This window comes from Callospermophilus lateralis, chromosome 8, assembly GCF_048772815.1.
Source record: "Callospermophilus lateralis isolate mCalLat2 chromosome 8, mCalLat2.hap1, whole genome shotgun sequence".
Classification (NCBI taxonomy): domain Eukaryota; kingdom Metazoa; phylum Chordata; class Mammalia; order Rodentia; family Sciuridae; genus Callospermophilus; species Callospermophilus lateralis.
In genome coordinates, this window is record NC_135312.1 from 56,059,028 (window position 1) to 56,076,935 (window position 17,908).

Consider the following 17,908-nt stretch of genomic DNA (forward strand, 5'->3'; position numbering starts at 1 on the left):
ACGTTGAACCTAACAATAGAGAAAGAAAAATTACACAAATGTATTTGGAAAGAAATTTTTTCAACTAAAGAAATGCAAATCAAGTACACTATTTAGCCTAAAACTGGGGAGTAAATCGTAAATTGTATGTTAGGCTTCCTTATTTTCATCTTCTTTCTGTCATCTTTTAAACAGAGTTCTCAGAGTCAAGTAGGATTTGGGAGACAGAATAGAAAATGTACCTGAATTTTTGTATAGTATAAATGAGTATATGAATAGCTAAAAACTCTAGAAAGTCAAGGCTTCAAATCCTACCCTTCCTGGGAGATTAAAAAGGGGTTGGTAGAAAATAAACAGATTAAGCAGCTGCCTTTCCAACAGTTTCTGGATGATTTTCTTGACTCTGGAAGCTTCTGACTCTGGGAGCCCACCTGCTCTCTCCCTATTTCCCTCTCCCTCTCCCTCTCTCCCTGTCCCCCAACCCTCTTTTGACTTTGCTCCCACCATGGTGCTGCCATCAGCTAGGAGGTGATGCAGCCAGAAGGAGCCTCATAAGAGCCAGTACAATGCTATTTGGGCTTTGGGCTTCTAAAACGGTGAGCTAAAAATATCTCTTTTCTTTACTTTTTTAAAGTTTTTTATTTTTATGTGGTGCCAGGGATTGAACCCAGTGTCTCACGCATGCTAGGCAAATGCTCTATCACTGAGCCACCTCTTTTCTTTGTAAGCTACACAGCCTCAGTTATTTCATGATAATAATGAAAAACAAACCAATACAGCATTCATTTTATCAGTTTAGCAAACCCAGGGCATTTTCTCTTGTTCCAGCAAAAACTGTAGACACAGTTTCTGACTTCACCAGGCTTAGATCATTTTCCCATTTCTGAATCCATCAGCAGGGTGGGGAAAGGTTTGGACAGAAGCAATTGAGAAATGGCTTATCCTGTTTGAACCCCTGGACTGAGAGCTGGTATGACTAGATGAAAGAAAGAGGGTGGCCAGACAAGCAGTGTCGGGATACTGAATGGTGAAGCTGCCCTGAACCTGACACTAACGCCCTTGAATTGTGGGGGGAGACAAAGCCTAGAATTTGATGGCATTTTGATATCTTCATTGTTCCCCCTTAAAAACAAAGTCATCGCGTCATTTTAGGGAAATAGGGTTGGCAGTTGTGAGGCAATGAGTCCCTGAGCCAAGCTGGAGGAGAACAGTGGAGCTACACTGCCCACACCTGCCTGCCAATCATCATGGTTACTTCCCAAATGGAGCAGTGGGTCAGCCTAGGGTTCCCTTTGAAAAGTAGAGCCTAATCATGGGTCAGCCATGCAGGTCATTTATTTGAGAATGTGTTCCCAGTGTGTAGGACTGAAGAAGTGGGAAGAGTGAAATAGGAAAAGAGGGTGGGCAACTGGGATTCCATCCTACCGGAAACCCTCTAAGAAATATTGAAAAAATATCTGTTTAAAGCAGAAAAAAAAATGGGGAAAGGTTTATCCATTGGCTCCTGTTTTATGGCAAAGAATGTTTCATGCCAGCCACTGAGAAAAATTGGCCCAGAAAGTGAGAGACACTGATACAGCTGAGGAGAGGAGCTGTCAGGTTACTCCTGCAAGTGGCTGTTGCCACAGCAATGCCTGAGGAGGGGAGTAGAAGATGTGAACACCTGGAATTTACTGTTTGTCAATTCTGAATGAATGGTTCCATGATGATTATAGGGCAAATGGAATTGATTATAGGGCAAATGGAATTTTACCACCAAAAATTCAAATTTTAAGGTTTCTCCTATTTCTTTAAGAATTGCAACCTTGCAAAATATGTTCAACTTCAATAACAAACAAGGGATGCAAACTGTAATGACACTGAGATTTATCTCACTCCAGTTAAAATGGCAAATTTCAAGAATACAGGTAACAATAAATGCAGATGAGGATGTTGAGGGGAAAGGTATGCTCCTACATTGTTAGTGGAACTGAAAGTTAACTCAACTACTTTGGAAAGCAATGTGAAAATTTCTCAAAGACTAGAAATAAACCCACCACATGATCCAGCTATCCCACTCCTTGGTGTTGACTCCAAAGTACATGCATACCAATCTTTACAGCAGAGCAGTGCACAATAGTCAAGTTATGGGACCAGCCTAGTTGTCCCCTAATAGATGAATGGATAAAGAAAAGGTGGCATATATACACAATCGATATAAAGAAGAATGAAATTATGTCATTTGCCAGTGGATGAATGGAATTACAGAATATCTCCCAAGGGAAATAAGACAGACTCAGAAAGTCAAGGACCAAATTGTTCTCTCATATGTGGAAGCTAGAGAGAAGCAAGGTATTTTTTAAAGGTGATCTCATGAAAACAGAAGGGGGGAAACCCTGTGGTAGAGGAAGGAGATAGAGGAAGAGGGAGTGGGGAGGGGAAAGGGAAGGAAATGCATACTGACATTGACAAATGATACTATGTGCATGAATGTATATATCACAATGAATTCCACCTTTACACATAAGCACCGATTACAAACAAAAATTAACCAAAGGAAGACCAATAAGTAGTGGAAAGAGATCAGGAGGAGGGAGGAATAGAGGGAAGATGGTAGTATTAGAGATTGAAATAGAGCAAACTATGTTATGGAGATTTATGAATATCTTCAAATAAGCCCCATAATTATATAAACCAAAATGCATTAATAAAAACATAAATTTAGGGCTGGGGATATGGCTCAATTGGTAGAGTGCTTTTCTAGAATGCACAAGTCCTTAGGTTCAATCCCTGGCACCACCAAAACAAACAACAACAACAAAAAAAAAAAAAAACAAGAAAAACCCCACATAAATTTATAAAAAGAATTTTTGCTTTCATGAGTTTAAAGACTGCATAGAAATCTAACATTCACCTCTTAAAACAAACTTGACTTAGAAAATCACTTGTTCAAATGAGAGAATTAATTTGTTTCTTGTTCTAAGTTATAGTATTCCTGTGCTTTGAAATTTTTAAATTTTGATTTATAAAGATTTCATGGAGTTAAGTGGCATTAACTATTAAGTATTAAGGTAGAATATAAAATAAAAACCACATAACTCTTTGCTTTTTCTTTCATGACAAAAACAAGTGATTTTGATTAAGTTATTTCCAAGAGTCAAGCTCTATAATCTCCAAATGTTGGCTGCTTCTTGATATGCTTCATTCTTTTGGCAGCTCCTCTGGGTAAACTATGTCTGACTCTCTCTGAGTCCTCTCATTTAAGTCAGTTATGAGTTGTGTGTGAACACCAATTGCAGCAAACACTTTCTGTTTTGATTCTGTTCCAAGAAATAGACAAGATATTTGGATCCCAGTGACCTAAGGTCCTCCCTGTCTGCCCCACCTCTTAAAGGTACAGCCATCTCTTAACATTTCACATTGGGGACCAAACCTCCAGCACAAGAACCCTTGAGGGGTAAACCAAAGAGGCCTAGAGTTTTGCCAATTCTTGGTGAGAAATTGGCACAATGAAGTTGGCACAGAGAAAATGAAGTGGGATATATTTCTTTCTTTTTTTTTTTTTAAAGAGAGAGTGAGAGAGGGGGAGAGAGAGAGAGAGAGAGAGAGAGAGAGAGAGAATTTTAATATTTATTTTTTAGTTTTCGGCGGACACAACATCTTTGTTTGTATGTGGTGCTGAGGATCCAACCTGGGCGGCACGCATGCCAGGCGAGCGCACTACCACTTGAGCCACATCCCCAGCCCCAGGGATATATTTCTACTATGGAGAAAATTCTTTGGCTATCCTCTAGCTGGATCTGATTTTTCATGGACTTTTCTGTTATGTAGGCCAACATATTTTTTTAAATTTATTTTTTCACAGAAGTTAAATTAGATGTTTGTCTCTTCCCAGTGAAATGATTTTCCTAAAATCACCCACTTTCCATGCTTCTACTACTTTTCAACACAAGTTGCGTTGTTTATTGTTAATGAATCTACCCATTCATTAATTATTTATGTACTGCTTAGAAGCTGTGAACTGAATTAAGTTCTGAACTAAGTAACCAAGAGGAAACTGATAGACCGCATCACTACTGAACTCACAGTCTATGGAGTAGGACAGAAAGACATGGAGTTATCCAGGGACCAACTCTCTCAGCAATGGACAGAGCTCTATAGGCTGTCAGAGGAGGGAACACCTGATTCCCTTTTGTGGAAGGATGGGAGCTGCTAGATAAAAGTTTCTGGAGGAGGAACCGACCTAAGGTGAGTGGATACGGGGGACTGATTCAGAAAAGGAGAACGGAATAAAAGAAGGCATGAAAACTGGGAACAATGTCTTATGACCTGAGAGGAAAAACAAGCCGTTTATTATAGTAGAATGAATCAGACATAACTTTCTAATGTTCATATATTAATAAATGACCAATGTGACTTCACATCAGGGAGAACCACAAGAATGGGAAGTCATAATCCATGTATGTATAATAAGTCAAAATACATTATACTATCATGTATAACTAAAAATAACAAATAAAAAATAAGCAGTTTATTTTTCTAACAGAGTTTAACATGAGGCAGGGAGTGCTGAGAGATCAATAGGAGGATGGGTATAACTCAGTTGTAGGGGGCTCCTACTTGTCATTGAGGGGGTATTTCTAACATCCCCTCGCCCATCCTAAGTTTATAATTCCTCCCAAGGGGTTAACTCAGCCCCTGGGTTCTGAGCACATCATAGGATGTGGAGCACACTGGTTTACACACCCTCATGAGAGTTATATGCTCTGCCAGGAAAGCAATTATATCTCATTTCTGTTTGCATTCACAGGTCTCCATTGAGAGTGCTTGTGGAAATAATGCATGAATTAATGGTTTCAGGCCATTGCTTCCTAAACAAAATGTCCTGAGGAAGGACGTTAGAAAACTGTCCTTGAAGGATTTTAGCAGCCTAGATTTCCTTACTGACCTTACTTTCTTTTGCTGTTTTGGCCACTCACTACTTAAATAAAATCTCAGTTGAATACAAGTGAACACAAAAATATTTCATCCAAAGCCAGAGTTTGAATTCTAGAGGACGTGCTGGAGAAGAGTACCCCCTGCCTTAGAAAGAGAAATGAACCTGAGCAGCAGTCATTAGAAAGTTCTAAGGCCTAGCTCTGCCAACAGGACCCCAGAATGTAGATGAGATCTGAAAGTGCATTCAAAGCAAGAGGACCTGAGATGTTTGACCTTTATGGACCATCTGCCTCATGGCCAAGAAAAAGATCTAGTTAATTAGAGGTTGTGTGGTCTAGACAGAAGGAGTGAATAATAACTATTTATTATACACATTTTTATTCATATATGTGTATAAAGCACAGCAATGGGTTTTATAGAACAGGTAAAATTGGATTAAGTCTAACTTCTACACTTGTACATTGCTGGTGGGGTTGCAAATTGGTGCAGCCAATTTGGAAAGCAGTATGGAGATTCCTTGGAAAACTGGGAATGGAACCACCATCTGACCTAGCTATTCCCCTTCTTGGACTATTCCCTAAAGACCTTAAAAAGAGCGTATTATAGGGATACTGCTACAACGATGTTCATAGCAGCACAATTCACAATAGCTAGACTGTGGAACCAACCCAGATGCCCTTCAATAGATGAATGGATAAAAAAATGTGGCATTTATACACAATGGAGTATTACTCTGCAATAAAAAATGACAAAATCATGGAATTTGCAGGGAAATGGATGGCACTAGAGCAGATTATGCTAAATGAAGCTAGCCAATCCCTAAAAAACAAATGCCAAATGTCATCTATGATATAAGGAGAGCAACTAAGAACAGAATAGGGAGGAAAAGCATGAGAAGAAGATCACCATTAAACAGGGACGAGAGTAGGGAGGGAAAGAGAGAGAGAAGGGAAGTTGCATGGTAAAGGAAGGAGACCCTCATTGTTATACAAAAACTACATATAAGAGGAAGTGAGGGGAAAGGGGGAAAAAAAAACAAGAGAGAGAAATGAATTACAGGAGATGGGGTAGAGAGAGAAGATGGGAGTGGAGGGGAAGGGAGGGGAGGGGGGGTAGTAGAAGATAGGAAAGGCAGCAGAATACAACAGACACTAGTATGGCAGTATGTAAAAAAGTGGATGTGTAACCGATGTGAATCTGCAATATGTATACGGGGAAAAAATGGGAGTTCATAATCCGTTTGAATCAAATGTATGAAATATGATATGTCAAGAGCTTTGTAATGTTTTGAACAACTCATAAAAAAAGTCTAACTTCTGATGTAAGATTAGACATTTAATCTGTCTACTTTCTTCTATGATCATTCTTTTACAAAAAATCATCTATTTTTCTCCTCTGGCATGATAATATAATAATAACAGCAGATTTCAATACTTAAAATCATTGCGTTAATACTGATAAATGTGTCATATATTAGCTTTTCACAGATGTCTTGGGAGTAGGTTATTGATTTTTAAAAAATGTTTCTATAGATTGCTTTGGATCCCCATTTTCTTAAGACTGTTTACTGAGCTCTGGAAATGGTACTTAGTAACTAAATGATGTCATGACCACATAGTTCAAAAAGAACATACGATTGCCAAAATAACAAAAGAAAAGAAAATGGGAAATATTCCCTTTAAAAATATAATAAATTTATTTTGAAGATGAAACCATCATTATGATTTTGATACTATGAAGATAAAATTTAGCAAATTGCAATATGAAGATATAAATCACAAATGAAAATACATGGCAGGAAGATACAGCTTTCAATAAGGAAAATTTTGAATGACTTAAAATTTGATATTCAATATTTTTTAATGTTCATTCAATGTTTCAATGTTCCTCCAATGTTTTGGTCGGAAATATCTTTGTTTTTACTGTTTTCTTCTAGGCTCTGTTCATATACTCAGGAAACTTTTGAGAGACAGAATTCTGAATGGTACTGATTACAATGATGTGGCACTGCTGAAGTGTGACTGAGCTGGTTCAATGGCTGACACGTCTAAACAGTTAAAGACACCAAAGAAATGTGAAATCCAATTATGTATAGTGGAAGTTATGGTAATAGTGGAGAAATGCCTTGATGGCATATATTTTCCATTTGTATGTGTTATACATTGAATATAAATGTCTACAATTAAATAAAATTTAATGAGCTTGTATTAAAACTTCAGAATCTGATTGGAGGATGTGGATAGACAGATGAAGGGAACTCAATAGATTCCATAATACTTACAGAAGTTACTGTAACTGAAAAATCAAAAAAGTCACTGATGGTACAAAGAGCATGAGCATACTTTAGTGTCTAGGAATAACGTGGTGAGATCTTTGAGCCTAACAAGGTTAGCAGTTGGGAAGAATGTCTTTAATGTTCAATTAACTATCTGCTGGCTAGATGCCTTTTGCTCAGCCTTCAACTGCACCATTGCATCAGCAGGACTAAGTGCATTATTGTTCCTCTTCATGTAGTTAATATTTGACAAATACTTATTTAGCCCTGGTCTGTCAGGTATTTATCTGGAATTGGAAGTGAAGAGAGGGAATAGTTTGACCTTTATTCCCTGATTTAAAGTGGGAAAAACAGATAAGTGCATATTCACAGTCTAGCTTAATAGTCATTCTAGTGATGGAGGTATGCATACATTGCCTTATTCCTTCTTTGATAATAGTTCCTATAGTTTTCTCTAACATACTGGTAGAAGAAGACTGATTCTGCAACACAGATGGTAAGTGAAAGCTAATTGTTCCAACTTTGCTTGATGACTACTCTGCCTGCAAGTTTTACAGCCTTTCATCACAAAATGCCAGATAAATGTGTAATCCCATGTTGTATCTGCTACAGAGAAGAAATAAATATTTGGCATGGCTTGAACATATCACAATAATAAATAACATATTTATCCTTTTAAGGGATAAATTCTTGAGTTCAGCCCCTTTCTCTCCCTCTCCTGCACCCCTTTCTCCTTCACCTTGTGATGGCTTACCTGTGTAAGCCCTCCTCAGGTTTAGCTCTTCAATCTTGGATTTGCAAGCCTCAAAAACTACGAGCCAAATAAATTTCCATCTATTGTAAGTTCATTCAGTCTGTGGTATCCTGTTACAACAGCATAAAACAGACTGAAATTGTTACATCAAAATCTTATTTCTTTGTTGTTGTTGTTGTTGTTTACTAGGAAGACAATTAAGCCAGGCCCCCAATCATCAGAAGTCTTGTATATTTTATAATCTCTAGATATATTGGTTGATAAACATTGTGGTTTTGTTATTTGATTCTTTTAGTTGCTACCAACAGTGGAAAGTACCCCTGTGTCTGTCATATTCAACTTTTTCTAACTAGCTGCCTATATTCAAGATTTGGATTGTGGTTCTGTGTGGGAAAGTTCTGGCGTGTTGGCCTTGTTCTTAATGGGTTATGTATTGGGTCAAGGATTGTGGACACCAATTTTTGGGATGGCATGTGCTCTTGTGCAAATCTCTAAGGAAAAGGAAGAAAAGTAGTATTCACTTGTAAGATTCCAATTCTGAATCAAAACCCCACGCTGGATCCTACTATTAGTGTGATTTACTTCTTTAATTGCCCTGCATGGCGGCCACTGTAGTCCTTGTTTTGCAAATGAGGAAACTGAGTCTGTTTGCCTAAGGGTCACACAGAATCAAAATTAAGATTTAATCCAAAGGAGTTGTCTTATCTTATTTTGTATTGCTGAAATTGAATAGCACAAAGTAGGTAACTTATAAATAGAAGAAACCTATTTCTTAGAATATTGGAGGCTGAAAAGTCCAAGGTCAAGGGGCTGCATATGATGAGAAGCTTATTGCTATTTCAAACATGACAGTGGGATGACACGATGAGAAAGCCCATGAGAGAGGGCCAGGGAAGGAGCAAGAGAGAGCCAAGAAAGTTGAGTATATTTTTACAACAACCCACTCTCCCCATTACTAAGCCACTCCTGCCACAATGGCATTGATCCATTCAAAACAGTGGAGCCCTTATTACCCATGTCCCAATTACCATCACAGTGGCACTTACATTTCAACATGTGCTTTGAAGGCATTTTAGTCAGCTTTTTCACTGCTATGACTGAAAGATCCAACCAGAATAACTTTAAAGGAGGAAAAGTTTATTTGGGGACCCACAGTTTCAGAGATCTCAATTCACAGACAGCAGGCTCCATTCCTCAGGGCTAGAGGTTAGACTGGACATCATGGGGGAAGAGTGTGGCAGAGAAAAGCAGCTCACATGATGATCAGGAAGCAGAGAGAGACTCCACTCACAAAACCATGCCCCAATTCCCACCTACTCCAGTCACACTCTACTACTTCAATTACTACTCAGTTAATCCCTATCAGGGGATTAATTCACAGATTGGGTTAAGCCTCTTATACCCCAATCATTTCTCCTCTGAGAAATTCAAGAGCATTGTCTCCTGCATGAGCTTTTGGGGGACACCTCACATCCAAATCATAACAGAAAGGGAGACTCAACTTATTAGCCCATTGGGTTAATGTTACCATTTATGAGAGAATATAACACAAAGAGAAATATGGGGAAAAAATCAGTATAAAACTGCTAAACTCACTAAATTAATATGTTTGTTTTTTCCAAAGCGCCCTGGAAAGCAATGTACTTTCTGCCCTTGATTAAGTTCCCATTAGAGACAAATTTAATGGTGAAGCAGAACAGGCAGTGAATATAATAGGACAAGGAGCTAGCACCTCATATAGACACCTACTTGTTGTAATATCTCTATGTCAAAAAATGCTTGTAATGAGAATCCCTACCCAGGTCAGTGGGTGAGAATAAAGGAAGAGGATACCTGGCCAAGCAGATTGAACTACGCAGCTGGCCCTGCTCATTTCATGCCTGCTGACTCTCCAGGTACCTTCTCTAGAGTGTGGACTCAATAGGAGACATAAGAACTTGACTCTAATTAAAGTGCTTTTATACTAACATCCATGTCCAGCAGTGAGTCATGAAATTATAGAGTTGTGGTCAACATTTTTAAAAGTAGGATAGCATAGTGCAGAAAATAAAATACCAGGATTCACAGTATAAAGCAAGTGTAAGTATTGTATTTTGAAATTTTTATGTGTGTGTGAGCATGTGTGGGCATACCTGTATATAGATGTATACATGTGGAACTATATACATGCATACATAAATACACAATGAATATATGCATAGTGTATATATATATATATATATATATATATATACATATATATATATGAATTATATAAATGAATACTAGATTACTAGATCACATGGATTTGGCATTCATTCCCTGGCTAAAGAAAACTTATTCTATTATACTGGAACTTTGTTTTCTATCTGTAAAATTGGGACAGGAATGCTCCCTAACTCCTTGAAATATAATCAAGTAATTACTGTTTCTTTTATGAATCTGTGAGAACAAAAGACACTTTATTGAAAATTAACTGTTCATCTTATAACCATATCATATGACCAGAACTTTGAAATAGGAAAAGGATATTTCTGAGTGGTGAAATTATAGTTTTTTAAAAATATTTGTTTTCTGTTTATGTGCTGTTACCTATAATAACACATCCTTTATAATGAGGAAACTGTGGATATATCTTTAAATTCAAGTAAGCCTTCAACGTTCTTCATATTTCAGAGGAAACTGTTACCACAAAGGCCTTAGAAGAAAAAAGAGAGCAAAGATTAAAAAATGGCAGAACAACTTCTGGGGGCAAAATATCTTTTGGTGGTTTTGCTTTGTTGATAGGGACCATGACAGGCGTTAAGTGCCTAGTTTGTGGACATTTCCCACTGCCTGCCTCCAACCAACACCTGGCTTGGGAGGGAAGGGGTGGATGGACAGTTCAAGTACACTCAAGCTTATTACTCCATAGATGCCTGAACAACAGGCATCTATGGAGTGTGTTGAGCTTTTCCTGGTAAGGAAGACCTCTCTCAATGCCGGTGCTGATAAAGACAGCAACTTGAAAGTGTTCTCAGAATAGTTAGACCACAGTAATTCTGAAATAAAGACATATGAGGCCCCAAGATTCCAGCACTGGTTCACTTGGAAAAATTTGTTGTGGCCTTTGTCCCTTTAACTCACCTCTGTTATGGGATACAGCTGAGTGTGTTGTTTGAGACAGACAGCAGAAGAGGAATGGGCAAAATAAATCACACCACTCTCATCTCCTTTCCAAAGTTTTCTCCCTCAAATTTCATTGGCTCTGAAGAATACTGGTGCTATTGAGACCTTTTATTGCTATCTGTCACAAAAAAAAAAAAAATGCTTTGCTAAATGCTTAACACTCCAAACTGACTGAGGTGGTATTTTGGAAGCATTATTGATAGCAAGAATTAATATTTGGTGTTCTTAAGCATGAAGAACTACACCAAATGTTTTACAGATGCCACTTCTTTAGTCCTCACAATAACCCATGAAGCATATACTCAGATTGTTCCCACTTCATGGATGAGGAAACAAGGCACAGAGGGAAAGTGAATGTAGCACAGCCTTGAGAGCCATGCTAAGGGCTTTGAGTTTTGTTTTATGAAGGGAAGTGCCATAATTATATCTGTGTTTTGAGAGATAATTTAGGTAAGAATTCATGAAAGCTATACAGGAAGGGAAAAGCACCAAGTGGATGAAAACTAAAGAACAGACCATTGTTCACTCTCTTTCCCCATAGACTGCAGCCCTGCAGAACTATGAGCTTCTGTCCAAATATGCCGAGGACTTAACAATCATACATCTTTCTGTCTAGTTTTTCATGTGGTGGTAGTACCACTCTTCCCTTTGACCCATTAGCAAACCCTAATCCATCTACAAGAGCCAGTTTATGTGGTCATTCCTTTATGATGCTTGGGCTACCATGCTACTTGTTTTTGTGAACATACAATGTGAAACCCAGAGCAGGGAGATAGGAACCAGACTGATTTATACAGCTTCTAACAAGCTGTGGCCTTTCCTAGACAGTTACCTCAACTCTGTGATGGGGATAATATTACCTAACTTGCAGTGTGGGTATAGAAATTTTAGATGATGTTTTGGCACTTCATAAGCCTCTAGAAATTGTGTCTATTTTAATTAATTTGTCATCCTATGGTGTCCCTTTTTCCCAAGAGACTGAATGACATCATAGTCTCATTTCCCTTAGGAGATTCCACATACCATTATCCAAACACTTTCATCTTAGGTTGAAATTGCCTTAGTTCCTAAGCCAGCATCTGTGGCTGCCTTCTGCCTCAACCAGATTCTGCTTTCTTGCCAATTGTGGTAGGCTGAATAATGTCCCCTACTCCCAAGATTCCCATGGCTTGATGCCTGAAACCTATGACTAGTTACTTCATATGGCTAGAAAAAATTTTGACACATGTATTTGGATGTTAAGATAGTAAGATTATTCTGGTTGATCCAATTTGGCCCAATGTGTACACACAGCTCCTTATTAGAGAATGTCAGAGGAGAGGGGAGATGTGACAACAAAAGTTGAGGCTGGAATGATACACTTCAAACTTGGAAGAAAGGGCCCCAAGCCAAGGAATGGAGGTGGCTTCTAGAGGCTGAGAAAGGTAAGGAGAAAGACTGCCCTCTAAAGCTAGAAGGCACACAGCCCTGAGGACATGCTGAGTTCAGCCCATTAAGACTCATTTTGAATTTGTGACCTTCAGGACTGTGAGATAATAGATGTGGGTTGTGTAAGCCACTGAGTTTGTGAGAATTTGTTACACAAGCAATAGGTAACTAATATACCCATGTTGCAACATCTTCTTTTCTCCCCAAAGTGTAGTAATGTCTTCCCAAAGTATGAATGAAAACATCAGCTTGCACTGCTCCTGGTTCCATGGCTGTTGAACATGTAACCTCTAATATTAGGGAATGCAATGGAGAATACTGAACTGCAAATAAGGCAACTCCTCAACCTGAAAATGCCCAGGGGAAAAAAAATGCTATTCAAGACATCTGCATGCTTGAGGAATACTAACATGTAAATATAATAAGAACAAAACTGATAGGTTTGCAAAATAGGGATCCATTGTAGGCAGCATTATGAATACAAAAACTGTTTTTAATTTTCATTTTTGTAGAATATCAACATTTTCAAAAAACCTTATAAAGATTAAGCTATTTTAATGCAGTTTCTCAAAGTATTAATAGAGCAACATTAACTATTCTTTTCAAATTCTATTTTCATTAATTTTCTAATAATAATGTACTGGATTCTAAGTCTTAAAGGGATAAAATCAGGGTCTGATTTATTTACTTAATTAAAAAAAGGGCCTTGGAAACTAGTAATGATTAAATTCTATTATTTGTTTTTATTTTTTGCTCAAGACAATACAATGATCTTGCCATATTAAATGCTATTATTAACAAAGCTAACACATAAAGTAAATAATGCATCTATGAAGTAATGCTGTCATATAAACATGCAAATATCTATCAGCCAAACATGTAGCACCAAGCAAATTCAGTCCTTATAAAACAAACCCTCCTTCAAAACATTTTTTTCTTGCAATTCTTGTAAGAAAATATGATGACATCACTATTTTCTGCTCTATTATGAAGCAATGTTTGAGAAAATCACAACTTGATTCATATTATTTATTTATTTAAGATTTGAAGGATAATATAATCATTAGAAGTTTTTGTTTGTTTGTTTGTTTGTTTGTTTTTAGTTAGAGAGAATGTGGGGTGGGGGCGGGGAGTGGGGGGACACCCAAACAAGTTTTATAGCAAAGTACACATTTAGCCAGGTAGAAACTACTTCGCCATGAGTTTCCGGACTAATCCCTTAAAGAAGGAGACCTCCCCTTCAAGGCAAATTTTACTTCCATTCTTCAGTGTAGCTCTGCAGGAAAAAGAGAAGAGATGCACCTTTTGGTGCCTGGATTCCAAAACAAGATCAGACAGAGGGACAGAGGGAGAGCTGGGCAAAGGGCGGCACCAACAGCTCAGGGCCAGGACTCACATTATCTGGGTGTTGGCACAGTGGGGTCCAGCCTTGATCACCTCCAGGTTGGTGATGCGCTTGGCATTGACTTTGGACATGGTCTTTAAACACACGCACTGAAGGTCCCCATCATCTGAAGGATCCTCTGAGGGTGGCAGAAATGTGCAGAGCCAGGAGTAGGGGAGGGAGGAGGATTTCAGGAGTGGCCAGAGGCACCTTGCAAATCTCCCTCCCCGACCCCCGCCCTTGGCCTTCATTTCCTTAGCCGCGAAATGCATTTCCAGAAGGAAGGTATATTGACTCAGAGACAGCAGAGCTTGGCACAATGCCCACACACTTTGCAAGTCCAGGACAATAGAGCTGGAACCATTAACGTTATGGACACTGCCTCAGCACCCCCGGGGGTTCTCTGAATCAATTCCCACTGCTCCCATGGGTCAGTCCCTCCCCTCTTTGCTTCTGCTCTCACCACTCCTGGCGACTGTGATCACAGCTGATAGGAGCAATAGTCCCAGGAGCAGCAGCCCAGGGTTGAGCTGGGGGCAGAGGCTGCAGGAGCGCAATATGAGGCCCATGTCCTGGAGTTTCCAGCAGGATCCCAGTGCTCAGGGCAAGTGGGGGCTAGGGTTCCCAGGCCCGCAGCTCCAGCGATGTCCCCGCCTCTTTTATCCCTCCTGCTGGTCCAGTCCGGAAACCTGGGATGGGGAATGAGGAACTGGGGGCGGAAGCTAAGTCATTTCACAGAAGAGTTGGGCTCTAGCCAGGCAAGATTAAATAAAACAACCCAAAAAAGGGCTAGAGTCAGCTGCCTTGGCCTTAAGTTGGCAGCAGGAGTCACATCTCCTACCCTAACTGAAATATGCACACATTTATGTAGTTTAAAACACTAGTGCTCAGTCTTATAAGGTCTATGTTTTCTTTATGTTTAACCCCAGAGCTCTCTGTGGTCACCATGCAATTTACACAGTGTATTCCTTTGAGACCCAGACAATTTCTGTTTCCTTCTTAACTAGCTCCTGCATTACCCAAAACTCCCCTTAGACCCCTGCCTTTCTGGTTGGCTTCTGTTGAGTTTGGCTACTTCTGTGTAGTTACAGCTGTGTTGTTTGTAATTGTTTTCTGCTATTGAAAAGTGGAATTCATTCTCTAGGCAATGACTGTCTTCAGAATTTTACCTGAATGTGGAAGCCTTCTCCATTCTCTTGGATGAGATTTACCAGCTTCACTAACCATCTTCCCATATACTGTAAGAAGCAAGGTCAATTTTCCTCATTACTCATAATCTTAGATATATTACAAAAGTTATATTTGATTTTTTTAAAATATTGGAGCTTGAATGATTCTCCATTTGTCTTCATCCCTGATAATATTCCAGAAGAGAGAACAGGAGAGTTTGGTGGGCCACGTGTCCCAGTCCCATTGAAGGATGAGATGGGCTGTATTGCTGGTGGGGAGTAACAATGTTCTCTGAAGGAGGATACAGAGTCTGGGAGTTGAGTGTGTAAATGATGTGGAGGTAAGGGTGGAAGGTATGCCACAGAGTCCCACACAGGAAAGGTGAAGAGATCAACATGGTCTGTCTTCCTTTTCTTGAAAAGGAATGGCTTGGCTGTTATCTGGACTAGGGATGTGCACATTCCAAAACTGGTAAATGCTGGATTCTCTCTGTCACACAAATTAGTAGTGGTGAAGGATATTAGGAGACTGCAGCATGGAATTGGCTGACATCCAACTGCTCTGCAGTATGGAACATCTGCAGAAATGTGCATAGTGCAAACTGAATCCCTGGGGCTGGAATGTTCTTTCTCCTATTCTCTCACCACCTGTCTTTTTAGTTGGCTAAGTTCTGTTCATGTGTTTGGTATTGGTGTAAGTAACAACTTCCTCAGAGGAGCCTGAAGTGACACTCTATTATGCTCCTTTGTTGTTCTCTCTTGCAGAAACCCAGCCTTTCCCTTTTCACACCCATAATACACATATATATGGTATGCTCAGACACATGTGTTGGAGTGTGTTTATCAGTCTTTAAAATGTTTTTGGTTTTTTTTTTCATTTTGCCTCAGTGGAAAGCTCTAGGAGATTAGAGGTCATGTTTATCACTATTTTAGTAGACTGGTAGGGGTCTAATAAATATAGCTACACTGAGAATGAACAACACTTGTTGAAAATGATTATGAAGCTTTGACTTATTCATGCATTGGTTCCTTTGTACAATTTCAGCAGATCTCTCCATACTGATATATGCCACATATAGTTTTCTCTTCTGTCCACATGTCTGCCTCTCTTAAATGAACAATGAGTGAGATCTTCAAGGGCAATTCTCCATAGCATATATTTTTGAAAATTCAACATCGAATATAATAATGGTTGTTATACAACATGGTGTAAATCATGTGTTTATGGAACTGAAAATTGAGTCTCCTGTTGGGTTAGCAACAGTGGAAAAGGAGAAGAGGGATTCTTTTGCGCATGGACAGGCAAAACCCTTGATTTGTATAACCATATCCCCAGATTTTAATATTTTCAGAGTAAAGGAATCCAGGCAATAGTGAGTGGCAATAAAGTCATCCTTTCTATGCCTTTACACAAAATAATTCAATGTGTCCATACAACAATAATAAATGGCCTGTGTATCTTGGACATGTAAGCATAGTGCAAACACTGTGTCATATTTCATGAGATGGCCCTGCCAACTTTTTGTAGGAAACCACTATTGACTGAGATGCCCAAGCTTCTTTTAATTTTTGGATAAAAACTAATGAAAATGGCTTCAATCTCTATTTACGGTTTTGTGACATGCTTATGCATATTTTTGTTACCTATTACATAATAAGTGTATTTATTTTATAGACAAAACATTTTAAGGCACTGAAGTTATGACAGTGAGGAGATAATATAAGGAGCCCTTAATAAAGCAAAGTTGAAATGAACTACATTCTTAGTAGGTAAATGTTTCCTAAAGTCCCTTTATAGGTCAGAATTGGTGAACTTACTTATATTCCTGTGATCAATACTGTACACACAGTATAGTATTTGTGTATTAAATACTATTTTCTGTGTCCACAACACTATGTGAAAAATAACATAATTTAGTTAGAGAAAGAAGAATCAAGGAAAGTGGTATGGTATAGTGGGTTAGAATATGATTTCCAATCCACACTATGATCACTCTGCTCACTTAGTATCTGATGTTGGGGTGAGTTTCTTTTCTTTATCTTGCCCCATCTTTCTTTCTTTTTTTTTTTTTCATTGTTGGGTATTAAAACCCCAAGCCTCATACATGGTGAGTAAGTACTCTATTGTAGTAAGCCATTGTTGTAAATTGTGGCCGCCATTAGAAGATGGCGCCGGCTTCCACTGTGGCCTGTGATAAATCAAATTCCTTTGTGGAGAGTTGGCGCGCTATCTCTTGCCACCCTATAAAAAAGACCCACGCGGCAGCTTAAGATTGGTACGTGGGAGGCTTTATTAGGCTGTGCTTGGGCCCTCGGGAGGAAGGAGAAAGGAGGAAGAAGAAAGAAAGGGAGTCACTAAAAGATACTTAAATCAAGGCCTGAATAAACTGCTGAAAGAAGATTCCTGAGTTGCGTCTTCCTTGCGGGCAAGGGGTCGCGACAAGTGGTGCCGAGAGACCCGGGAACCAGAACTTTCAGCAGTCAGGGGTGGTGCACCAATTAGTCCCCAGGTAAGGTGGGACCCGCAGGTAAAGCGGAAGATCAGTCCTAGATAAGTAGGACCCGCATCAAAGCGGAGATTAGTCCCAGGTTAATTGGGACCCCGGTTAAAGCGGGGATTAGTCCTAGGTAATTTAGGACCCGCTGTCAAGGCGGCAGCTCCTCTGTAAAGCCAGAGAGAGCATTAAATCTTATTGCAGCTGCACTGTGTACTTTTGCTCTTACTTTCACTCTTGTTTGTTGTGTGTCTTTTGTTGTGTCATGGGTGCCGTATCTTCAAGTCCGCTTCTCCTGGCCCTAGATAACCTGTTACGTTCCAAGGGCCTAAAAGTGAAACGTAGTACTTTACAGAGATT

At 39.1% G+C, this 17,908-nt stretch overlaps 1 protein-coding gene across 1 annotated transcript; it reads right to left on the reverse strand.

Annotated features, from left to right (window-relative positions):
- Window positions 1–13,588: 13,588 nt before the first annotated feature.
- On the reverse strand, window positions 13,589–14,453 carry LOC143406475 (platelet factor 4-like). Its single transcript, XM_076865220.1, has 3 exons — window positions 14,348–14,453; window positions 13,897–14,023; window positions 13,589–13,776 (listed from the first exon to the last, which is right to left on the reverse strand). The coding sequence occupies exons 1-3, from the start codon at window positions 14,451–14,453 to the stop codon at window positions 13,689–13,691; spliced, it is 321 nt and encodes a 106-aa protein (XP_076721335.1). The 3' UTR covers window positions 13,589–13,688.
- Between the last annotated feature and the right edge of the window lie 3,455 nt (window positions 14,454–17,908).